General features: G+C 40.2%; 2 protein-coding genes across 5 annotated transcripts in view; one reads left to right on the forward strand and one right to left on the reverse strand.

Annotated features, from left to right (window-relative positions):
- LOC134221153 (uncharacterized) overlaps positions 1-25,762 on the forward strand; it is a 230,076-nt gene that overhangs the window by 8,445 nt on the left and 195,869 nt on the right. For 2 of the 4 annotated variants that reach the window (XM_062700345.1, XM_062700344.1), the window contains exon 2: positions 1,562-1,771. The gene's annotated coding sequence lies outside the window, so the exon portion shown is untranslated. Of the gene's footprint in view, positions 1-1,044; positions 1,772-25,762 lie in introns of all 4 variants that reach the window. The other 2 variants (XM_062700342.1, XM_062700343.1) reach the window with 1 other exon arrangement.
- Positions 21,171-25,225, reverse strand: LOC134227846 (WD repeat-containing protein on Y chromosome). The gene is made up of 5 exons (XM_062709530.1): positions 24,775-25,225; positions 24,608-24,719; positions 22,654-24,544; positions 22,397-22,597; positions 21,171-22,307 (listed from the first exon to the last, which is right to left on the reverse strand). Exons 1-5 carry the CDS (start codon positions 25,159-25,161, stop codon positions 21,785-21,787), a joined length of 3,114 nt encoding a protein of 1,037 aa, XP_062565514.1. The 5' UTR covers positions 25,162-25,225; the 3' UTR covers positions 21,171-21,784.

Here is a 25,762-nt window from a genome sequence, read left to right on the forward strand (position 1 = left end):
TGGAGCATATGTTAACAAAATACCTAAAAAGGTTACAGCACTAGTAGCGTTCTAGTACTTATGCTTCTATTAAGCAAATGTTATATTTACTGATTATGGATCGACTGTACGTTTTAATTATATTTATTGAACGGCTACTCAATCTTACAAGTTCTACAACGAGTTTGTTATGTACCTGACTTTTCGACACGTGGATTGTGTCTTGTGTCTCAAGGGGAAAATATTTTTGTTGTTTGTCGTCGTATGTTTAGTCTAACTTGCACCGTCTGTTTGTCTAATCTAACAGTGCTTTCGAAGTAATGTACGGACAAACAGACCGTGCAACATACGATGACAAACAACAACAATATTTTCCCATTGAAAAAGACACAATTCCCGTGTCGAATAAATAATAAACTCGTTGTAGAAATTGTAAGACTGAGTAGCTGTTCAATAAATATAAGCAAATGTTATGTTAAGATTTTTTTCCCATCTGTTGAGTCCGGTTTTATGACATTCTTTCCAATAGGGACCTAAAATGGCACCTAAATTTGGAAATAACATACATATTGGTGCCATTCGGCAGTTCAAACTCCACACGATTCATGTAATGAGTTTCGGTTTTACAGTAATTCATCAGCTTGTGGAATGTAAATAAATATTCGCTGGGTTATTTTTCCCCTGACGAAGACGCCATACCCGTGTCGAAACGTCGGACAAATATACATCTTGTTTCAGTCTTCAAAACTGCGTAGCCGTTCTTAAAATCGAATTAAAAATATACAGTCGATTTCTCAATAGCTGTTATATTTCAAATCGGAAATTAACAATGCAGAACGGACTATGAATGTGTCTGCATCCATGAAATAATGTCCATAAGAACCATGACTCTCCGAGCCATTTATCAAACTATTTTATAGTGAATCTGTAGCCCTTCAATGCAACCATAAGAAAAGCAACATACGAATCAACCAGTCTGTCAGCCAACCAACCAGTTACTGACTCTATTTCCACCCACGGCCCTGTCATAATCTGCTTCTACAATGCCACCAGCAATATTTCCAGTAATGCGAGAAAAACATTTCCAATGCTGACCGGCAACACAAACAGTAGTGCGAAAGTAAATCATAGCTCGGTGTTCGTAGAAAAGTAAACCAAGGAAAATGAAGCGCAAATGAACAAAGAAACAGAGAAGTGTTCAGATTGGAGGGGCCGTCAGAAAGTAACATTCAACAGACGTCGTGGAAAAGGATAAGGGTGTGAGAGTGCCATAAACATGAAAGTTTAATCAGTCAGACGACGCGAGTGACATAACCAAAGCCGTTGCGTTACGTGGCGCTGGCAAGGACCCGGGCGTTTGCGTTTGATGTTGGCACGTCCTTGTCCGGTGTTTCGTTTGTTCCACAGTGCAAGTCGTGTCTTGACTACCTGTTTTAGAGGCCCCATATTGTTGGGTGGTGGTCATGTAAATTTAGATGACTTGCGTCCAGAGCGGGGCAGTGTGAACGTTACAGGTTTGAAGGAAAGAATGCTTCTTATCATCGCCACAACAGGATAGCTAAATTCTTTTGTTCACTCTTAGTTAATGTGTTCCGTTGTACTATGAACTGTCTTACCAGTTTATTTTGACTGCATAAATCGTTTGGACGTTCATTGAAAGAGTGAATAAATAAATTCAATCGTGAGGGATAATGTTAGTGCGTTTGAACGTGAAGAGAAACTGTCCGATGGTGATATGAAAATTGAAAAAAGGATCTTTCATGAGATAAAGCTACATTTATCCAGCTTCTAGGTAAGTAAAGTAATCTTCGAAGTATTTATATTCCATTTCTTTTCAATATTGAACCAAGCAAAATGAGAATGTGGTGAAATATAGTAGATTTCGGAATGCGTCTCTATTTCAGGTTGAGTTTCCGTAGATTAAATTTTTACCCTTTTCAATACAATCAAAAAGGGAATGTAGTTTTTGCCGTTTTTGATGCTGTTTGGATTTCTTTAAAAAATATGTATATATTATTTGTAATTATTTCACCATTTATAATGAAAAATGTCTCGAAATTTAATCTATGCATATTTAATGGCTGGAGTGTCAGATAGCCGAAAATTTAGCAAATCGGGGATTTTCCGAATCGAAGATCCGACTTGGTGAAACGATTAAATTATTCAAATGACCACCATCGAAGGCAAATGGTAAAACATTGTACCGAATCATTTTGAGCCACGTATGCGCTTTAGGCCATTTCCTACACGTTATGCACTAGAAATAACGACCACTAAAGGATAATCATCAGCATTTATCCCCCAACCCAGAAAGATATTCTTCTCACGTAACTCTGCGCACTCTTGGGAGGCACTAGCCTTCTGCTTACTCGGGGTATAAATATCGATTAAGTAATCACTATTATCACATGTATCAGCACCATAGCTCGCACTTTATAGAGTGCTACCGACAATACTTTGCTTTGTAGGATGTGGTAGCCGCAACCTTTTTTTTCCATGTCTTTGGCTTCCTCTTTTTCGGTATGATGATTGCAGAAAATTCTCGGCTCTTGCACCACTAACGATTTCATAAAGTAGGAAAATGTAGGGAAACATGAATGGAGGCACAGCCAAGTCATTAATCATTTTCAGCAAGTCGGGTGAAACACATGCTTTCTTTGGTACAATAATTTAAGTTTCACACACTAGGCTAGTTGTCATATAGGCTAGATGTACCAGTTGTGGCTATAGCACCAGTTGTCGCACTAGTGCTTTATTTGCCAAATGGACAATCAAATCACCGCAAACCAAGTTCATATCGATAAAGCATATTCATATGATATGGTAACACCTTTGATCTCCTCCAAAACAAGCAAAGCATAATTGTAAACATTGATTTTGCTTAATTTTTGACGTCCTTTGCACCAATTGTCGCACTAATGGTCCCAATATAGGCAAATCCCATAAGAAAACAATGGGATTTGCCAAAAAAGGACCCATAATTAAGAGTAGTGCCACAACTGGTGCATGCGTTCCTATTATGGTTTAATCAATGATGAGGATGATAACAAATTTTATTATGGTTTTCACAGTTGTTATTATATAAAGTCCACCCACATGCCTTTTACTTATTTAAAAAAAAAGTTGTTCTTACGTATGGCGACAATTGGTACTATTTGGTATTTGGTTTTTTTGGTACTACATTCTTATGTGTATCTTTCTGTTGCAAAAGTAGCCATAAATCAGTCAATCTGCAATCATAATAGTTTTTGATCGATTTTCTTACAAAACATCTAACAATAAGGTGGCTCAAAAACATTATTTCAATTTTTCGATAGGCCGCTCTCCTATTCTTCAGAGAAATGCTAATAACTTCGCTGGATAAACACTAATCTTTTTGCGGTTTTGAGCATAATATTCTGTATGCACGAACTGAATTAGAATCATAGTTATTTATCGTAAATAGTGCCATCAATCTGCAAATCACTGTTTTTCGATGTTTCTCCCGAAAATTTCCCATATAAGCTTCCAACGAGCTTAGCACCGCCCAAGTGTTGACCGATTTCTCTCAAATTTTGTTCAGAGCATCAGGGCATCACATAAAAAAGGGCGGCCCAGTAAAGAATTTGAAATAAGTTTTCTACGTACTAATTTGAGCCACTCTAATTTGTATTTTTTCAAAGTCTGAACATACATCAAAAACACAAAACTGGTCACCTCGAATTTTTGTCCGATTTAGATAAAAATTTGACACAAACCCTATCTCATCATAATAGTAAGATTAAAAGCTGACACGTTGAATTGTAGAAACTATTCGAAATCATGAAAAAGTCTAAGGTTACTATTCCGATATGTATCAGTTGTACTTTTTTATCAATCGAATCACAGTACTTTTAGGATGATCCCGCAGTTTTCCCATGCTCCAGAGTTGACGCAGATGGTTTTTGCAAGTAACTGTGCACAATTATTTTTCTTGTTTCTTGCTGCTAGATGAGTATCTCGGAACCACGTTAGTTTTGAACTATAAAAAAAACGAGTAGAACTGTTTACAAATACTTAAAAAGTGATGTGAAAACGAGCTACACTTTGTCTGGGGCCATCATCGCGAGTAGGTGTAGGAATTGTATAAACGTAAAGTATTTTTTGTTAACTATCTTGGCTGTGCATATGCACAGCACATGTTTCGAAATGGACAAATTGATATGAAATTGGCGAAAAAGAATCCACGTGTCTTGGAGGGACTGAAGATTGGGCAAATCAAGCATCCGAAAGATATTCAATTTGTAAAAAGAGCTAATCGCGGTGGAGGTTGGTAGTCGGATTCTGATGGCTTTTCCGCAAACGTGACCTTTAAGTGGTCTTGTTGTGTAGGGGTTATTATGCCTATCTAGAGAGTAGGAGGTTGAGGGATCGAGTCCCTCCAAGACACGTGGATTCTTTTTCGCAAATTTCATATCAATTTGTCTATTTCTAAACATGTGCTGTGCATATGCACAGCCAAGATATTTCACAAAAAAAACATAAATGTTCCGAACGTGTTGCCAAAATCGAATGGTGTCTGTATTTTTGTTTCTAAAATATCAAACACTTTTCATAACATGTATAAACATGATTTAGAGTCATTTAGCCGAATGCCATTTGGACGAATGGGCCGAGAATCTCAAATTTATTTCTTTATTAGGTGAAGTAGGAAGTGAGATATTTTTAGTTAATAGTGAAAAGTGAGGATTGAGAAGTGAGAAATGTTCGAAGTGAGTGCATTGTAATGAGAAGTTAGTACTGAGAAATTGAAGTGAATTCTGAGTAGTGAGAAAGTTGCGATTAACACATAAGAAGGGAAAAGTGAGAAGTGAGAAAGTAGAAGTAACAAGTGAATGGTGAGAAGTGAGATGTGATAGTTGTGATGTGAGAAGTGGGAAGTGAGTGAACAGAAGACAGGAAGTGAAGAAAACAAAAGCAAGAGATGAGAAGTGAGAGATGATAATTGGAAAGTTTAGAACGAGACGTTGAGAAGTGAGAAGTTAATGGTGAGATATAGGACAGAAAAGGAAGAAGAAAGAAGAAAAAAAGAAAAATATGAGAGAAAGAACAATTAAAAAGGAAGGAGGAAAGAGAATGAATAAGGACGAAGGAAAAAGAAAGAAGAAAGAGAAAAGACGGCAGTAGGAAGAAGAAAGGGAAATGAAGCAAGAAGGAAGGAAAAGAAAGGAGAGAGAGATAAAAGAAAAGATAAAAGGAAATAGAAAGAATATAAATGAAAAAAGAAGGGAAAAGAAAGAATAAGGATTCAGGAATTAAGAAGAAAAAATGACGAAGAAGGAAGAAGAGTAGAGAAAAAATAATGATAAAGAAAGTAAGACTTAGAAAGAAAGGGTAGAAAAAATAAGGAAGTGGAGAGAAAAAATGTAGAAGGAAGATGAAAAAGATTAATTTAACAATTTTCCATTTTCACATCTAAACTCTCACTTGTCACTTCTCCCTCCTCGTTCATCACTTCTTACCTCTTATTTCTTACTTCATTCTTTTTACTTCTCATTTTCCTTTTCTCACTTTTCACTTCTCACTTTTCACTTCTCACTTCGCAATACTCACTTCTCAGTTTTCAGTATTCTCATTTTCCTTTTCTCACTTTTCACTTCTCACTTCGCAATACTCCTTTCTCAGTTTTCAGTATTCACTTCGCACTTCTCATTTCTCACTTCTTGCTTCTAAATTCTCACTTCTTATTTTTCACTTCTTACTTCTCATTTTTCACTTTTCTCCTAAATGGTTCACTCCCCACTTCATACTTTTCACCTCGCACTTTTGACTTCAAATGGCGCCCGGCCAAATGGCATTCGACCAAATGGCCCGACATAGTATACATCGTGCCTGTGAACTGATTCTGACAAGAGTAAGCGAGATGAAAATGCATTGGGAAATTTCTTAGTCTTAGAGAACATCGAGTAATGGCTACGGAGGGTACGCAGTATACTAGATTCAAGGAACTTTGAATTTCATCGAGCAAAGAAAAATATCGAGTTACAGAACATCGTAAATAAAAAAAACTGATTAATCCACCTAGCGGTGTTGGTGCCTTTCTCGTGAAAAAAATACCGAAAAATGTAACTGAATGTTACATGAAATTTGAAATAATTATTGAAACATTGATATTCGTCGTTTTTGATAAAATTTTAATAAAATAAAAGAAACTGTCTTTTTTCATTTAATTTTAATAATAATACAGATTGAGTGGTTGGCTACATGGTCCTCCAAATTTGTAGTTAATATTTTTTGAAATTTGTTTTCTCTTGTCATAAGACGAGTTTGTACAATCCCATTTAATTCCACCACTTAATTGTACCTTGACAGATACGTATTTCGACCTCAAAAGTAAGGTCGTCTTCAGTGTCTCGTACTTGACTCGACTCGAAACTATGCCAAATTTGATCGGCCTGTATTCCGGATTCCGCCGGAGCCTGTCACTTTATGAAAATAGGCAAATACAATCATGCGACATATCATACTTAATGATTTCAAAAGTATGTAGTTGCATCGTGTTCGTGGTAATGCTATGGTAGTTTGTACTTTCTGGACTGTATTTGAACCGATTGGAACGGAACGGACCGGAATGATTTTACCGAGTACCGGTTGGAAGGTCTATTAAAAAAAAACAATCCCGTACTATAACAAAACCTGTAAATTTCCGTTAAAGTAGATGAAACTGCTCCGTGTTAAACAACACAAAATTATGAGTTGTTTTAAATTTTCACGTTCTGCTATTTTACAGTTTACATTGTTTGGAAAATAAAAAAATAGGAGTAGAGTGGTCCGCTTTGAGACTTAAATCTATGATATGATACACATTCTGTTTCCGAATTTTACATTCAATGATGAATTAAGTCGTGGCTTATTTTCATAATATTTTAGTGTGCACTGTCATCCTTTTGATGGTGATTTTACATTACTCAGGCGGAACGTGATTGGGGGATTTTGAGTGGATGAAGAGGATGATCTGGTTCTTCTTCGTGTTGATACAAAACTTCCAGCGTGTGAGGTACTCTGTCAGGAAATTCAGGTCTCATTGGAGTTTTACCACTAGCACTCTACCTTTGTCATCTACGAACAGAGACAAAATGCCGTCTTCTAGAGGTACTGACATTTCGGAGATGATCAGATTGAACAGCAGGGGCCCGATGATCCTGTCTGGGAGACGCCTGCTATGATGTAGTGCGCATAGGAAATCGCTCCGCTGATTGAGACACGGAATTAAGGGTATGCGATAAAACACTTTTTCTTAACGAAACGAAACGAAACGAAATTCAAAATATCTATGTGGATTCGAAACGAAACGGAACGAAATATATATTACTTTCGAAAATTCGAAACGATACGAAATCATGGTCCATTTAATTCGAAATTTTACGAAACGAAACGAAATTTTAATTTTTTTCCGCGGAAATTTTGTTGAACTAATTTTACATTATGTACGCCATTCTGATTTCATTTTTTTTCAAAGTCAAATAACTGCGTTGAGACCAATAGAGTTATAGTAACAGAAGAAGCAGTATGTGATAAATCGCCGCGTTCCCGTTCACCATTGGCGATAAGGCAATACCCCAGCATTTGTGCTGCCTTTAAAGGAATTATTCGTGGAGTGTGTGCTCTCGAATCTGATAGATTTTATATCAGTTCAGCTTTATATCAGTTAGTATATAAAAATATAGAAATTGTGGGATTTTTTTGTATTCTGATTCAAATTCTGTTTAAAACCTTATTTCATTCATATTGACTTGCGTGGTTTATGATATTGAGCTTACTTTTATCTTTTATCTGGTGGAATACTCATTTATATCTGTACCAGGCGTATACGCAGATAGAGAATTGTTGAAAGCATATATTTTCTCGCTAGACGAATCCTCTGCACCTTTCAAAAATGCCCAAAGATATGTATTTCTGTTCGTGTTTCAGAAATGTGATCGCAAAGTTTTTACGGCAGCAGTTTGCCATATATAAAGAAATAATTTTTCCTTTCTCATACAAATACAAAAGGATATCATTTCCTTACAAATTCACTCTTTTTTAGGAAGCTTGGAGACCCATAGTCTTACATATATACAATCAACTCGACGAACCAAGCTATTGTCTGTTTGTCTTTAAATAATGGGTGGCCACCAAATAGCGAGAATGAAAAGAATTGCTCGGAAAGAAAACTACAAAGAAGTACAGTTCAATCTGATATACGTTAGAGTTGGCCTTAGTCTTTAAACTTAGAATAATGAATAATAGCATATGGTTCGTGGTTCGTCGTGCGGCGTAGTTTAATCTTGTAGGTCTCACATGACCGTTGGACAGCAGCCATTTCCGGATGATGCTTCTGATCCTATTGATGAGTTGCTTCGTGTCTTTGGACTTCCAATCACCTTTGAAAACAATTAAGCACGGTCTACTTAAAATCCTTTAACAGTTTTCGAGATATTTTCACGTTCAAAATTGTCCACGGTCACGGTTTTTCCACGTTCTTTGTTCGCTTGAAAAAAATGTAAAATGGGTGCGCACCCTTTCTGTTTTGATGGCATGTTTGAAACTACTGAACGTGTTGGATTAAATTGACAATTTTCAGAATATTCTAAGGATTCATTTAGATAAGGAAATATTTATCTGAAAGCATTAATGTTCTCATATACCGTTTTGACTCGAAGTCCGGACACCTAAGCACTGCTGAATTTTCAGTTCAATATTTCAAACGGAATTAAGTACTTGGCAGTGAGTGATAACACACCCTGTCAAGATTAACTTATCAAATTTGCTGTAGTGTACTGAAAATGACATTTTTTATGTACGAAATAGTTCATATAATCGAAAACATTGAACATCGCTTGCTTCGAAATCCGGACACAGTATGAGGGATGCTTCAAATACCGGACAAGTTTGCTTCGAATTTCCGGACACTTCGAGTTTGGCTATATCGATTCTCAAATAGCCAATTTAATCAATTCAAACACAACTAGGATATAGCATTCATATTTCTCGATTATTATAAATCTGTAAGGTAAGGATTCTATACACATTTGTATGGAAATCTGGCATCCCCCGGTTGTGTGTACCATCCGAAGTTTCTGCTCCGAGATTGACCAGGACTACCAAAAACTGAATTTGAAACCAAGCAGGAGCATTCAACAGCAATATACAACATTCGGAACCTAATAATTTCATAAAATCTCCCCTCTCCTGTTTCAAGGTAGAACGCTTTTTTGACATTTGACGTGTCTGTGGGTAATGAAATATTACCTACCTCTCAAATTCAACGTGGGTAAGCTGCAATTAGTGGTATTTATGTGTCTTTTGAAAACCGTTTCAGTTTGCTTTTAGAAATTAAGGGTTGAAAGGAGCGATTGAAATAATGAATTCATGCGGATTGATAAATCCGGGCGTGTCCGAGAAACGTTGATTTTTTTTTTATTTGACGGGAGTCGTTCACAACGTGTCTTTTTATACAATTCTGTTAAAAGCTAGTTTAACGAACTTGCTTTTTTTTCTACAAAATGTGGATGGTTAAAAAAATACATTTGAAGACAACCTTTCACTAGAAACTAAAGGCAAGTTTTGCTACTTGTGTACGATTAATAAAGTGACATCATTTACAATATGTGTATAAGTATATATCGATAAGCTGAGAGCAAGCAATGTTCATTTTGGAGTGTAGCAACTCAAATCTATGATATTGTTACTATGATTGCTCATTACGAATCATTTGATTTTAATTAACTTAACTGATAAACAGTTATTTAACATCATTTCAGTATGTCCGGAAATCGAAGCAATTGTAAAAACTTGCCTCGAAGTCCGGACATACAGAAAATGTAATAAAAATTATAAAGCTATGAATTCCCAAGCAATTTTTCTAATTCATGAGAAAGAGTGCTATCATACTATGTTAATAAATTACTAATACTCCTTGAAAATGATAGAATATAGAAAATATGAGCTTAGTTTTTCTAATGTTGAGTCTTAGACTGCATTCTAAGAAAAACGAAATTCACTGTTGATTATGACATGCTTCAACTTTTACCTCTAAATTTCAAGTTTTTACTACAGATCACGGATTACTTACATTTGTTAAAATGGTTTCAAGTCGAAGAATCGTTCCCTGCACTGATAACCCAAGAAATACTTGTTGGGATGGTAAATAAAGTCAAATAACAATTGAAGTGTCCGGCATTCGAATCGTCCGGCAATTCGAAGCAAAACGGTAAAAGTATTGAAATTCCTCTCATTATGTGTTTGTGCATATAAGGCATGCAAAAAATGTTGTCAATTTTTCATTCCCAACCGACTTCAATTAAGTGCAGGAAACAACTGCTATGGACAGTATGAGCCGGTCATGCCCTTACAGTCAATTTAGGATTAGGAGAGGAAAATAAGTTCTACACTCATTATTATAAGAAACCGAGGAATGCTCTACATCTCCGTGAGCACCACGGGAAAGGAATCTTTGGTTTGTAGAAAAGGTAATTTATGTGAACGAAAAAAACGAATATTTATTGTAAACGAAATTATTTTGAAAACTCGAAGATGAAAACCGTATTTCAAATCAATCCAACGCAAAATGATGCTTTGTTTAATCATAATATTATGGCCTTTTTAACTCTTAAGCGATGCTTAGTCATGCGCTTAAACCTGGTTTGAGGCATGAGAGGTGAAGAAATTGGCCTTTATTAAGAAAGGGGCGCTCTGAATATACTTCACAAAGGCCTCAGGAATTCATGCCACGACTTTGTCTCTGTGACAAAGTTGTACTGCTCCGATTCATATCTGATTATATTTGCAATCTGAGCCTGAGTTTTTTGCTGGACATTTCTAACAACTAACAAAAAAAACTGAAGATGTTTTGTAGAAGAAAACTAAGTACGTATTTGTCGACTCAGAATGGGATTTTGTAGTAATCGTTAATAGAGAAATTTGTATTAAATTAAGTTTTGAAAACGGCTTTAAGCTTTTGTTCAGCGGCGCAGCCAAAATTTTTGATAATACACGACCGTATGAGATAGTATGGTTCAAGTCTAAATTTGTTTCGAAATTTCGCGGAATTCCGTTAAATTTCGTTAAAGGCTAATTTTTTCAAGCGAAATTTTTGAAAATTTACGAAACGAAACGAAATCAAGAAATCAGATTTCGCCATGCTCAAATTCCGCGAAATTCCGCGGAATTTCGTTTCGAACCATCTGAAACGAAATTTTTCGAAATACCGCATATGCTTACACGGAATGTCTTGTCAACAGATAGTTGTTGATGATTTTCACCAGGGTATCTTAAAGTATTATAGCGTTGTGGTTTGTACACCAGGTCATCATGCCAAACAATGTCAAATGCTTTTAAACATCGAGTAAGACCAAGGCAGACGTTTTAGAGACAGACTCGTTCCTTCTTAGAATGTTAGTAACTTGATTCAGTTGGTGCACAGTGGAACGACCGCATCGGAGACCAAACTGTGCCTTGAGCAAGATGTTGTGATTTCCTCAGACTCAAAAATTCGGCGCCTTCTGATCGGCTTCTGTAATAGCTTGGATATCCCTAAGAGAAGGCTGATGGGATGATTACTTTTACGAGGAGAAGGATCCATTCCAGGTTTGAGGATGACTTTTGCTGACATTCAGGATGATGGGAAGTACTGGTGGGTTTGAGGTCGAGACTCTGGATGCTGTTGAAGCCTGGGGCCTTCATGTTTATCGATGACTTGGTATAGGCCTTCAATTCATTAGCTGAGATCTGCAAATCCTCCGAGAAGAAGAGAAAATGGTATTCTTCGCATGCTCGTTAACTGGTGATTCGTGTGGGCTGAAAATGTTCTATCCAAGATTATATAAACTGACGAAATTACGACTTATTTCGACAACTTTCTCTGCAGCAGTTATCAAACAATTCTCGCGCTTAGTTTCATAGGGGCGTAACTGTATTGATCGATTTCTCTTAATCGATTTTATATTTTGTTAATTAACTTGTACTATAACTCCAGTACGCTGATACAATTTGCAGACGGTTGAGCCTTTCGTGAGTGTATTAATGATTAGGGTGTTGCTTACCTGTCGAAACTTTGGAACATGTTGCTCACCGCCTTGGAAAGTGCATCTTGGATGGCATGTACCAGTTAATCAGACCCATCCTAGTAGCCATTTTCGACTAGGAAAGGGCTCAGAATGTAGATCTGGTCGAAACGGGATTTGGGAATTTGGATCGAAATGGGAATGGGAGATGACTGAAGATCGGAGCCAACTACTCCGGCGTGTAGAGGGCTGCGTAGTTCTCCGGAGGTAGAGATCTCTCTTCTTGTTATTGACAAAATCCAAGGGGAGGGAGCGACGGCAATTCACTAGTAGATGAACCAGATATTGCTTGACGTGTGACATTGGATGGGATCGAGGCTGCAGCAGCTGCTAACCTTTTTTTGCGGTTGCATTGGTGGAAGGACCCACAGTTCGAAAGAAACCTGTAAATTTCCGTTGAAGTAGATGTAACAAATTGACCTCCGTGTTCAACAACATAGAGTTATAGGTTCTTTTAAATTTACACGTGCTTTAATTTCTTTGTGCATATTTTTATAAGTATATGATCTCCTCTTTCATATCGTGGGTAATTTCTAGGAGAGATCGACTATGATGGTGATATTTGAGGTTATGGCTTTCAGTCTTCTTATGCTCAAAAACGGGTTTTACGTTTTTATCCGACGTTTCGGTTACATATATTCTACCTTTATCAAGGAGTTAACTAAGTCCCGTTTTATTGTTACATTGTGTTAGCATAGAACGTTTTGCCACAACTTTATGTTAAATCGCCCCCTCTATTTTTCGGTAGGGGCTGCGAAATTTGAATTTATCCGGGCACCAGGAACTACCGTGTAGTACGTTTTTAGCGCCACTTCTATTCTATTAGCTAACTCCTTGATAAAGGTACAATATATGTAACCGAAACGTCGGATAAAAACGTAAAACCCTTTTTTGAGCATAAGAAGACTGAAAGCCATAACCTCAAATATCGTGGGTAAACTAAAATGTTTTATCGGGGGATCTATAATAATTTATTTTTGGTGCAAAATCGAAATCCATAGAAATCTCAAATGATAGCCGATTTAACCCCCCTGAAAATGTATGGAAAAATGACCCCCGATGCAAAATGTAAAATGCGAAAGAGGAAAGCCGATACTTTCGTGTAGTGGGTGTTTTAAAGACACTGTTTTTTTTTAAATTAGCCTCTTCGGACAAAGACACCGTGCGCACATACTGCATACTTAACACCTAGCATTAGACAACGAACAAGACATTCACGCAACATCCAGTGGACAAGTGGAAATTGTTTCCGCTTAGCAAACACTGTTTTCCTTACTAGGGCGGGAGTCGAACCCACATCACGCAAATGTGCATTGTGCATAAACGACCGTCGCCGCTACGAAGCCCACACTGCTTCGCAGAAGGAATGACATAAACAATGGCTACCATTCCCATCCCTGCTCAAGAAGCCCCAAATTTCAAATAAAACCTAGTTGGTAAAGTTCCCAGCATCAATTCAGCTTCAATAATTATTGTACCTTAGATGGTTTGGTTTCAGTTTTCCTAAACGCATGTAAAGCTGGTCGTAATTATAGAAACGCAACTTTTGTCCAACACTTTTGGAGCATTTGTTCGGAGCCCAAAATGTTGTATTCTTCCAAGTGAATAAACTTATCATGACATTTGACAGATGTTTTCTCCTGAAGTTTTAGTAATGCATGCAACATAGCGATAGCTTCATCGAATACAATTAAGAGTAGGTACTGAACGTCCAGATATGGATTAATTGGATTACGCTCAATAGAACTTTTCCTAGCAATTGTATACTTCCCAACAACGTCATAAAGCCCTTGTTTGTGTAGGGTAAAAGACCCAATAGTAGAGGAACTAAGCACGCTCCTCCACTATTTGTTCGCTTGCACAAAAACTATACATTATTTCGCTTACCTCAATGGTGCGTCCGAAAGCTCTGAATTTGTATTTTGATTACAAAGTATTGAAATAGCAGTAGCTCCCGTCATTATCACCTAAAATGAATCCTCCAATTATTGGTGCAATGTTCCAATAGTTGCGATATTTTTTAATTCGTGTTCCTATAGTTGCGAATCCCATTGTTTTCATACGGGACTCGTAACTATAGGAACACTACCGCAACTATAGGCACAAAGCTGAGAAAAAAATATAGTATTTCAATGATACTTTACCGATTATTTGAGAAATCCCAAACTGTTTCGCCTCTTTCACGTAATGACAGGTCAACAAATAGTTATACAATGTGGGTTGGTGCATTTATTGCGTATATTTGACAGAAACTACACTACCGCAACTATAGGAACACCCACGACTATCGGATCAATTACCCTACTGCTTGTTCCTTCAGGGAAAAGCCATTTCTATTGTCAATGTTACGAGCGGGTCACGAAATATGCTTCAACAAAGCAACAGCATATGATGCGGTAATCCAATGTAAGCAGGAAGCAAGCGACAACACAACACCAGCTAGATACGGAGCATGTAAACGAACAACCATTTCTTGCGATTGATAATAAAGTGAGAAAGGATAATAACATTCAGACAAGTAAACTTCTTACTCATCCTCCGTAGGGCTGAAGAGAAATGTGGGATAAAACTTAAGGAGGAAATGCAAGCGAAGTAGTACACACAAAAAAAGGTTCTATGACGCTTGGCTTTTGTTGAGCTCTGAAACTAAGCAATCGTTGATGCAGAGGATGGAAGAAAAATGTGTTTGCGGCAACATCCTTTATCAGCGAAAATGTATTTCCACTAGGGTAAACGTACCTCGGGTGGAAGTGTATGTTGGCATTAGTATGCCGGCATTAGCCAAGTATTCATCAATTTCAGAATGATTGATCATAGAATCGGATGCTTTGAAAACTGGATTAGTAATTAATTAAAAAGTATCAACTAAGAAGTATAATTCCGTGTATAATACCGTGATCTATTAATTATTTTCTTAAAATCTACTCTATGACATTAGTTCTATTCAAGTAATTCTTGTTAAACATTCTAAACTCTGAGATTTTGGTAACTTTACCCTATTTTTCCATTAGGCGTTTTCGCTTTGAAACTATGTTTTCAGCAAAGAGAAAGATACATATTGCCGGTACCGTACTGCACCATGTCGTAATACAATTTCTTCGTATTGCACAAGTGAGCCCGCGGGCGAATCTGTTGCTGTTTTATTGGCACGGGCTTCAACTGAGTAACGTCTATGCCGAATGCTATGTTTCTAAAGTTTTCGAAATTCTCCATGGTTCAATAATCAATACCACCCAGTTGATTTACCTCGATTCTCTTATTTCCACTGCGGCAGATGAACAAAACCTGCAGGCAACACTGCAACAAAGCACACATTCGTCCGACTCGTCTCAGATTAGTCATGATTTCCGGAAGATGGAGGAACAACTCCCATCGCCGTTTGCAGTAATGTGCTCTCATTTCCCGCGGAATGCCATGTTCAACAATGTTCTACATTCGTTCAAATTAACATATAGCCGCTAGGCGTGGTTCCGTTTTCTGTGTCACACGCTTATCGATTCCACGAGCTGAATATTAGATGAGACGTTGGGCCTCGTTTGTCCTTTGCACAGTAGAATGTAAGAGCATAGTGGAACGCTTTGTGTTGAAGGAGAATATGGTTCAAGCAGGTGTGATGAGGAGGATGGATATTTTTTCGACGTCTTTGTGTATAGAAAAATTGCAATGCTTTCTTATGGATCTTAGTTCTTTAAAACCAGATTAATCCACCTAGCGGCAATATGCCTTTCTCGATCATTCTTTTTTTCTGAACGCTGGCTGGCACCACAACTTGCAGTTGACCTAAGGAGGGATCGTCAATCCCTTGGTCATAGTCCCTGCTGCCCACCCCCTGAGAAAACATATGAAATAAAATAAATCAAAATTGTATTAATTTAATTTTTGTCTTTTTTGCAGTTTTGTACAAATTTTTCGAAGAAATAATAACACATAATACATTGCTTTTACCAGTATTGTCATGATGTGATGTGAATCGTCCAATGCTAGTGTAAAACAATTCATAGCCAAGCCAAAAAAAATAGATATCGGCAGATCTATATACATAAAAATGAATTTCTGTCTGTCTGACCCTTATGGACTCGGAAACTACTGAGCCAATTGGCGTGAAAATTTGTATGCAGAGGTTTTTGGGGCCGGGGAAGGTTCTTAAGATGGTTCGAGAGACCTTCCAACTTTGAAAAGGGGGGCTCCCATACAAATGAATCAGAAATTTCTGCATAATTCGTGAACTAATCAGAGAATAAATCAATTTGAGGCGAAACGAAGTTCGTCGGGTCTGCTAGTATTGAATAATGTTAACTACTTACCATGACCGAGAAAAGAATAAACTTAATATTTACATAAGTTCTGTCAAAAATGCCAACAAACAATCACGTGACTCAATACGTTAGTATAGAGTCTTAAAAATGCCTAAAGACTTTGCTGAAGAAGGTACATAGCTAGAAGGAATGTTATTACGCTTCGAAAATTGATTGTTCAAACCGTATGCAAGAAATTAATGTTCCTTGTCGGACAGCCTTTTATGGTTATCGGAGGGCAAAACCCATCTTCCTTATTGTCGGATTTTTTACTTTGTAAAATCATTCTGAAAAACTACGAGCCTTTGAAGATCAAAATTTTTAAATATTTAGTCTACGTAGTTTGGCAGTGCTTGGCTGGCAGAACAAAAGATTTTTTTGCATATGGTTTGAACATTCAATCTTAGAAGCGTTATAACTTTTTCTCGTGGACGTTCCAGCAACGTACCTTCTTCGGCATCCTCTAGGTCATACTTTAGTGATATTTTCCACTTGGTTTATAATGAACTGAAACCTCTAGAACAGCGGTTCTCAACCTGGGGTACATTTACCCCTGTGGGTAACTGCGCTGAACCCAGGGGGTACCTCGCACAGAAAAGCGTAACTAAAACTTGTTTTTGTACATAATATGCATGGGAATCAGTTCATCAAAGACATTTGAATCCTGCCAGCACAGTTTTGAAGAGCTGTGGGACAAAAGATCAAAAAGACAAAACTTCAAATGATCAATTTAAAAAAAATCTTTAATGTAATCTACCTGATCGAGACGAAATGTTGAATAAGATGTCAAGAATGTGCTTCTGGACTAAAATCTACATTCTAAAGGTTTGGAAGTCTCCATTTGAGAGACATTAATGTCTTTGTCCGTAAATACCTTCGTTGAAAGAGAAGTGGCTCGGAAGTATCTTTTCGAAAGACTCCGAAGCCTCCTTCCAATAGGCACGGGAGCCTCCTTCTAAGTGTCTCGAAAGCCTTCTTCCAAGCTGCTCGTAAGCCTCTTTCGAAAGACTCCGAAACCTTCTTCCAAGAGACTCGGAAGCCTCCTTTCAAGAGGTTCGGAAGCCTCCTTTCAAGAGGTTCGGAAGCCTCCTTTCAAAAGGCTCGGAAGCCTCCTTTCAGCAGGCTCGGAGGCTTCCTTTCAAAAGGCTCGGAAACCTTCTTTCGAGAGGCTTGAAAACCATCTTTGTAGAGGGTTCAAAGCATTTATTCAAGGGGCTTGAAAGCCTCCTTTCAAGAGGCTCGGAAGCCTCCTCTCAATAGGATCGGTAACCTCTTCCAAAAGGCCCGGAAGCCTCTTCCAAGAGGCCCGGAAGCCTCCTTTCAAGAAGCCCGGAAGCCTCCTTTCAAGAGGCCCGGAAGCCTCCTTTCAAGAGGCCCGGAAGCCTCCTTTCAAGAGGCCCGGAAGCCTCCTTTCAAGAGGCTCTCAAGAGGCCCGTCAGCCGCCTTTGAAGACGCCCGGAAGCCCCCTCTCAAGAGGCCCGGAAGCCTCCTTTCAAGAGGCCCGGAAGCCTCCTTTCAAGAGGCCCGGAAGCCTCCTTTCAAGAGGCCCGGAAGCCTCCTTTCAAGAGGCCCGAAGCCTCCTTTCAAGAGGCCCGGAAGCCTCCTTTCAAGAGGCCCGGAAGCCTCCTTTCAAGAGGCCCGGAAGCCTCCTTTCAAGAGGCCCAAGCCTCCTTTCAAGAGGCCCGGAAGCCTCCTTTCAAGAGGCCCGGAAGCCTCCTTTCAAGAGGCCCGGAAGCCTCCTTTCAAGAGGCCCGAAGCCTCCTTTCAAGAGGCCCGGAAGCCTCCTTTCAAGAGGCCCGGAAGCCTCCTTTCAAGAGGCCCGGAAGCCTCCTTTCAAGAGGCCCGGAAGCCTCCTTTCAAGAGGCCCGGAAGCCTCCTTTCAAGAGGCCCGGAAGCCTCCTTTCAAGAGGCCCCGAGGCCTCCTTTCAAGAGGCCCCGTAGCCTCCTTTCAAGAGGCCCGGAAGCCTCCTTGCAAGAGGCCTGAAGCCTCCTTTCAAGAGGCCCGGAAGCCTCCTTACAAGAGGCCTGAAGCCTCCTTTCAAGAGGCCCTGAAGCCTCCTTTCAAGAGGCCCTGAAGCCTCTATTCACGCGGCCCGGAAGCCTCCTTTCAAGAGGCCCGGAAGCCTCCTTTCAAGGGGCCCGGAAGCCTCCTTTCAAGAGGCCCGGAAGCCTCCTTTCAAGAGGCCCGGAAGCCTCCTTTCAAGAGGGCACCCAGAAGTCCCCTTTCAAGCGGCCCGGAAGCCTCCCTTCAAGAGGTCCACAAGCCTCCTTTCAAGAGGCCGGAAGCCTCCTGTCAAGAGGCCTGGAAGGCCCCTTTCAAGAGGCGCGGAAGCCTACTTTCAAGAGGCACGAGAGCCTCCTTTCAAGAGGCCCGGAAGCCTCCTTTCAAGAGGCCCGGAAGCCTCCTTTCAAGAGGCCCGGAAGCCTCCTTTCAAGAGGCCCGGAAGCCTCCTTTCAAGAGGCCCAGAAGCCTCCTTTCAAGAGGCCCGGAAGCCTCCTTTCAAGAGGCCCGGAAGCCTCCTTTCAAGAGGCCCGGAAGCCTCCTTTCAAGAGGCCCGGAAGCCTCCTTTCAAGAGGCCCGGAAGCCTCCTTTCAAGAGGCCTCCTTTCAAGAGGCCCGGAAGCCTCCTTTCAAGAGGCCCGGAAGCCTCCTTTCAAGAGGCCCGGAAGCCTCCTTTCAAGAGGCTTGGAAGCCTCCGTCCAAGACCCACGGCTACCCCCTTTCCAGAGGCGCCGAACCCCCCTTTCAAGAGGCCCGGAAGCCTCCTTTCAAGAGGCTCGGAAGCCTCCTTTCAAGAGGCTCGGAAGCCTCCTTTCAAGAGGCTCGGAAGCCTCCTTTCAAGAGGCCCTCCTTTGAAGAGGCTCGGAGGCCTCCTTTCAAGAGGCCCGGAAGCCTCCTTTCAAGAGGTCCGGAAGCCTCCTTTCAAGAGGCCCGGAAGCCTCCTTTCAAGATGCCCGGAAGCCTCCTTTCAAGAGGCCAGGAAGCCTCCTTTCAAGAGGCCCGGAAGCCTCCTTTCAAGAGGCCCGGAAGCCTCCTTTCAAGAGGCCCGGAAGCCTCCTTTCAAGAGGCCTCCTTTCCTCCGCCTCCTTTCAAGAGGCCCGGAAGCCTCCTTTCAAGAGGCCCGGAAGCCTCCTTTCAAGAGGCCCGGAAGCCTCCTTTCAAGAGGCCCGGAAGCCTCCTTTCAAGAGGCCCGGAAGCCTCCTTTCAAGAGGCCCGGAAGCCTCCTTTCAAGAGGCCCGAAGACCTCCTTCAAGAGGCCCGGAAGCCTCCTTTCAAGAGGCCCGGAAGCCTCCTTTCAAGAGGCCCGGAAGCCTCCTTTCAAGAGACCCGGAAGCCTCCTTTCAAGAGGCCCGGAAGCCTCCTTTCAAGAGGCCCGGAAGTCCTCTTTCAACATACTCAGAGGCCTCCGTTTAAGAGTCGGGCCTCCTTTCAGCATGCTCAGGAACCTCTTTTCAAGATGCATGGAAGCCGTTTTTCAAGACGCTCGGAGTTTAAAGGCCTTAAGGTGATTATACAATCAAGCCATGTGGTGAAATTCAAATTCACCACACGGTTTTCTACTCCTATTATCAAAAGTTCAAAACCAGCGTAATATTTTTTGTACAATGCTGAAATTAAAGTCGATTGCCTAGCATGAGTAATCAAACGATCTACAGATGTTGTGATCCCCATGGGCGTTGTTGTTCTCTCAATTCGTGCTCTTGAAAAATCGCTAGAAAAAGCACGTGGTTTCCAAAATGGCCGATTTGTGGCTTTGTTGTTTAACCAACTTACAGCCTTGTAGGAAGCTTGATACATAAACTTAATATTAATTGGAAAGTTTTACGGATTAAAGATTATTTCAGATAACTTTCTGGAGTCATATTTTCGGTTAGTTTCCACATCCATTTTTCTTCAGAGTTACACTTATTTTGATTTACAGCGAACAATACCTCAATAAATGCAAAAGTTCCAAGGGATACCTCTCAAGAAAAAGGTTGAGGACCGCTGCTCTAGAAGTAAAAATTCAAAAATATACGTTCTCCCATACTAGTTTCCATACAAACTTCAAACGCTATGCGGAAAGTGAGGAAGCAGCCAATCGGGTCCAAATTTTGCACAGTTAATTAGGATCCAGAATGGCTTCGAACAACCATTTATTTGAAAAAAGGACCATGACGCCCCACTCTAGTAAGCATCTTTCTCTGAAGAGTAAAGATACATTTGAGCTCTGGTAGGGTAAAAGACCCAATAGTGAAGGAACTAAGCACGTTCAATCACTACTTTTTTGCTCACTCCAAGTCTGTACTTTATTTCACTTACCTTAAGTGCACATTCGGAAGGTCCTCAATCATTTTTCAAACGAAGATGAATCCAATCGCGAAAGAATCTACCATTGTTGCCTAAAATGACACCTCCAATTATTGGTGCAGTGTTCCAATAGTTGTGGTACTTTTTTATTCGTGTTCCTATAGTTGCGAATCCCATTGTTTTCTTACGGGACTCGCAACTATAGGAACACTACCACAGCTATTGGTACAAAGCAGAGAAGAAAATAAGGTATTTCAATGATACTTCACCGATTTTGATGCAATTCTCAATCTGTTTTCTTTTATTTCGCGTAATGACAGGCCAATTAATTGATAGTATGTATGGGTTGCTGCGTTTATACTGTGGATTATGTAAAAACACCACTACCGCAACTAAAGGAACACCCACGACTATCGGAACTTTTACCCTACTTGACATCATTTAAGCTGATCACAAAGTTGTGCCTTTGCCTAGAGGATTGTAGTTTGAGAGTTAAGCAAAAAATAAAATAAAAAATAACTGAATTTTAAAACATGTAGCTACATATTCAGCTTTATTGGAAACATTCGTTTGTTCAATCCAGAATGACTAACTCGTTTTTCCTCACCGCATTGACTGTCAATGATACAGGAAATGGCTGATTTAGCACAGAAGAGAACTTTCGATGTTGCTATTCAATGATAACGATAATTTTGCACCCAGTCAGTTGCCAGAGCCCAACGATATCGTGATGCTAATCCGAAGATTTTCATTAATATTCACCAATCGATTTCCTTTTCATTTCATTTCTATTTTCGTTTACAGGACAAACAGCTTTTGCTTGTTATACGGAAAGATACGGCTGTTCATTTTTCCTTCTTACGTATCTTTGTATCCTGTCTTAACATCAGCTTGTTTGATAATAACTACAGGGTGGAGTTCATTCATTTGGTGGCCATTTGGAGGGAGGGAACGAAATGAGATCAGCATTTGTAGCGTGGGTAGGGCGTATTTGTCGGTTTGGTTCTACAAGGCCCCAGTCGGAAATTGGGAAAATGTTGAATCGGCAGAAATGAGAGCTTTCGTGGCTGCCAAACCTAATAGTATGACTGATAATATGGACTGGGAAAGCGGGAAAAGCGGCTGGGAAGGTTATTATTTTATCAATTTCTCCAGATTCTATTCAAATATGCTGTCTGTCTTCTCTTGATACGAATCAATTCGATCACCATCACCGGAAAAATCCATCTGTTTAGCATCGTTCAATGTTTTTGCACTGTCAATCGGTTTGAACTTGATTAAATTTGGAATACTAAGATGCTCGAAAATTGGCGTTTGCCGAAAGGAAAAATCTATCTTCGGATCCGTATGGCAGTAGGCGCGCTGACCATATGGGAATGTTTCCGATCTTAGGTAGGGTGGCTCCAAAGGTTTCCCGTATGTTTCAATTGCCTCAGTTCGCCTGCGTTCGCTCGCTTCTTGCAGAATTTTACTTTTGAATTTGATATAACGCTCGCCTCCTCGAAGCACTTGAGCTGTAGTGAAACTGACTTCCCTATGTAGATCCGGTGGTACTCGAAATTGGTAGTTGCGCGGTATAGGAGCATCCGTTTCAAGGGTTAGCCATTTCATCGGGCTGCCAAGTAATCCAATGTAGCGTCCTCCGATGGTCCAAATGCGAATTGTGTGATCACTACTGGCTCTGTTAATTGAAAAGTTGAATACATCGTATTTGTTAAACATTGTAAACATTTATGCAACTCATATTTAAGGATAAGTAGTTGAACCTACGATATCAACAATTTTGAAGCATTCAAATAGGCCAAACAGGTAACGCAAGTCCGGTGACCTTGGTAAGAGCTCAGGAGCATTGGTTTGGGTTGATTCGCTACCGAACGTTTAGCCCGACCTGGCACAACGTCATCCAACAGGAATGGGAATTGCATTCTCAAAGCTGCATGGTTTACTTTAGTTTCTTTTTCTTTTGGAATGCTAAAATTGTAACATTGAATCAAATTAGCAGATTTATAATGTTTACCCGCACCTACAGATAATTGTCAAGTAACCAGATTTTCACGTATCCTAGATAGGATCCAGTGAATAAAAATGTATTGTCAGGATCGCTCGTCATAGCAATTACGCGATCACCTGCCATGTGAACTGCATTAAACGAACCCAAATAGCCTCCATTGGGGTGATGCGAATAAATTTGAATCATTCCAGTGTCTACCGATGCTAATAGCGTTCCATACTCTGGATGCTGTGGACGTGCTTCCAGGAACAGAAGATTATGAATGGTTAACTGTCGCAGCAGCTCTGCTGTAGCTGGCATTACTATTTTGGTTAACCGTCGTTGTCGCCAATGCTCTTGTGGTTGAAATATCGACAAACGCGTTTGTCTACGTTTAGGTAGAGTCGTGTGTTTCTTTTTGAAGTTTATTTGAATTTTCTTCCGTGGTTTTGAAGCATCAAATCTCAGATATGCTTGTCCGGTTTCAAGCATCCAGAGAATGATTTCTCCCGAATAGCTGCATGTGGCTAAAGCCTTTGGAACTGTATGGTTCATTGTGGCGCAGAGGATATCATCTGAGTGAAGCCTTTGCCATTCAACTCCGGTTGGGAAATCCATGCCTGTTGACCCTACCGGAAATTCCACAATCACATGGTTCCATCCCATAGCTAGAATACCCGTTCGTTCCCAAAACACTGCAGTTACTTCGCACTCTGCTCCAATTGTCATAGAGCTCATCAATGATCCACTGTTGAAGTTCCATATTTTCAAATCGCCATTACGAGCACCAGTCAATAACAATTGAAGTTTGGGGTCAAAACAAGCAGCTGTGATATGGATCTTCTCCAGTATCCCGTGAATCACTTCAGTGTGGGCATCAGGAATGATTGTCAATTTGCGGTTGCCAGTATAGTCCCATACTATAATGAAGCTGTCCAAACCACAACTCACAATGACTTTGAACAGTGGATTATACAAAATTACGGAGATGGGCTGAGTGTGACTCTCACCATCGGTGACTTCTAACGCAATTTTGGGGCAACAACTGACGGATAGCACTTTGTTGGCACCCATTATTAATTCACGGCTCAGTTCACTGTAATACGCGCATGCTGGGACAGTTTTGTACAAACTTGAGGAAAATTGACTGTAGGTTTGAATCAGGGCTCGGTTCGGTACATCCCATATTTTGACAATTTTCTTCTGATCCATACTATATAGTTTGGAAGACTCGTCTTGCAGAAACATGAAAACAACAGCAGAATTATGTCCAGCCAAAATGTGACTAGGTTTGTCGGGCCGTCGGCTGTCCCACAACCTCAATTGTCCATCAGGACCTCCGGTCACCAAAAAGTCTTTTACAGGATCAAATGCGAAGCATGCGACACCCTTTGGAACCTCGAATTTTGTTTTTCGATCAAGTTTATAGATATGTTGGATCACTAACGATGTTTGCAGCATATTCCGAAGCTGATTCGGAACAAGAGGATCATTTTCAGAACAAGCCAGAAAGCTGTTTCTTGATTCAATGAATTCGATTTGGCGTACAATATCCGGCAATAATCGACCGTAATCTACGCAGGTCATCTGCGGGCAAAGGCCACCGATTAAGTCGCAGAAAGCCATTCTGGTCACAGCGGTGGCTGCGTCGAACTTGAACGGTTCCTTATTTTCCGGGAAGAATTCTATGATTCTCACGTATCCCACATAGTCACCGATTATCATTTTGCTGCGGGCATTAGGCGCGAAATGATAATGAAGCGCATTAATTGCATTGGGAATTCGATTGATGATCGTCTTAAGTGTGAATCCGGAAGCAATAATGTCATAGAAACGAAGTTCACATTCTAAACATGCGACGCAGAAAAAGTTCTGATCGGGAAGAACTGCCGTGTCCAGAACCATCGTTTTGATGCGTTTTAGATCCACTGGAAATTAAATCATTTATCGAATATTATTCGAATATTATATGTTTCGAAATTTGATCATACCGCTGAATGCCTTTCCAGTTTTGAGGTGTTTAAAATCTCGTTTCCAAAAGTTTATGACAGCCTCCCGAGTAGAAGTAATCCAAAAACCTTGGGACCAGTTAACGGTTCCATCCTACGAGAAATACAGTTTCAACGGGGATAACTCAAGTAAAACTCAGGACCCTTACATATAAAACCAAGGGAGCATACTGAATTTTCGTCACCGGATATGTTTGTCTTCCCAACTTCATGCTCATGTCCTGCGAAATGGGTAGATCCAAAGACTCCTGCACTGCCAGAGGATCATCGTTCTGGAATCCCAGAATCAGGTAGCTCACCAGTTCATCCCATTGGCAATATTCATCCTTATTGGCATTTATTTTCATAAATAGGGTTTGAAACTCTTCATCGCTGAATTTTACCCCAGTTAGGTCAAACAATTCGGTTTGCAATTCATCGGGAAGCAACTGTTTACGTTTGCTAAAAATCTCATGTAAATGATCAATTTGTTTCTGCGATAGGTAGCGATGCAAGAGTTGTGGGTGTGATGCATCACTTTTCTCATCTGATTCCATTTTTCCTACTTTTCAAACTTTTGATTCCACTATGACGGATAATGCGATTGAAATATTTTGGGATGGATTACTATGATTGTTCTGTAATGGTGTCACAAGACAGACTTCTCCTCTTCGACTTCCCCCAATGAGTTGGACCATTCATTTATTTAGTTTAGTAGTTAGCAAGGATCCAAGGTAGACGAATTCCTCGACCACCTCGAAGGTATCCCCGTCTATCGTAACACTGCTTCCCAGGCGGGCCCTGTCGCACTTGGTTCCGCCCACAAGCATGTACTTTGTCTTTGACGCTTTCATCACCAGTCCAACTTTTGTTGCTTCACGTTTCAGGCAGGTGTACAGTTCTGCCACCTTTGCAAATGTTCGGCCGACAATGTCCATGTCATCCGCGAAATGAATAAATTGACTGGATCTGTTGAAAATCGTACCCCGGCTGTTACACCTGGCTCTCCGCATGACACCTTCTAGCGCAATGTTGAACAACAGGCACGAAAGTCCATCACCTAGTCTTAGTCCCAGGCGCGATTCGAACGAACTGGAGTGTTCGCCCGAAATCTTCACACAGTTTTGCACACCATCCACCGTTGCTTTGATTAGTCTG

Source organism: Armigeres subalbatus, chromosome 3 (assembly GCF_024139115.2).
Source record: "Armigeres subalbatus isolate Guangzhou_Male chromosome 3, GZ_Asu_2, whole genome shotgun sequence".
NCBI lineage: Eukaryota > Metazoa > Arthropoda > Insecta > Diptera > Culicidae > Armigeres > Armigeres subalbatus.

Excerpts from the sequence above, each read along its gene's own strand:
- LOC134227846 (XM_062709530.1), bottom strand. The coding sequence starts at position 25,161 with ATGGAATCAGATGAGAAAAGTGATGCATCACACCCACAACTCTTGCAT. Across the intron at positions 24,720-24,774 it reads ATGCTCCCTTGGTTTTATAT|GATGGAACCGTTAACTGGTC; the intron begins GTAAGGGTCCTG and ends TATTTCTCGTAG. Across the intron at positions 22,598-22,653 it reads TGGTTACTTGACAATTATCT|CATTCCAAAAGAAAAAGAAA; the intron begins GTAGGTGCGGGT and ends TTACAATTTTAG.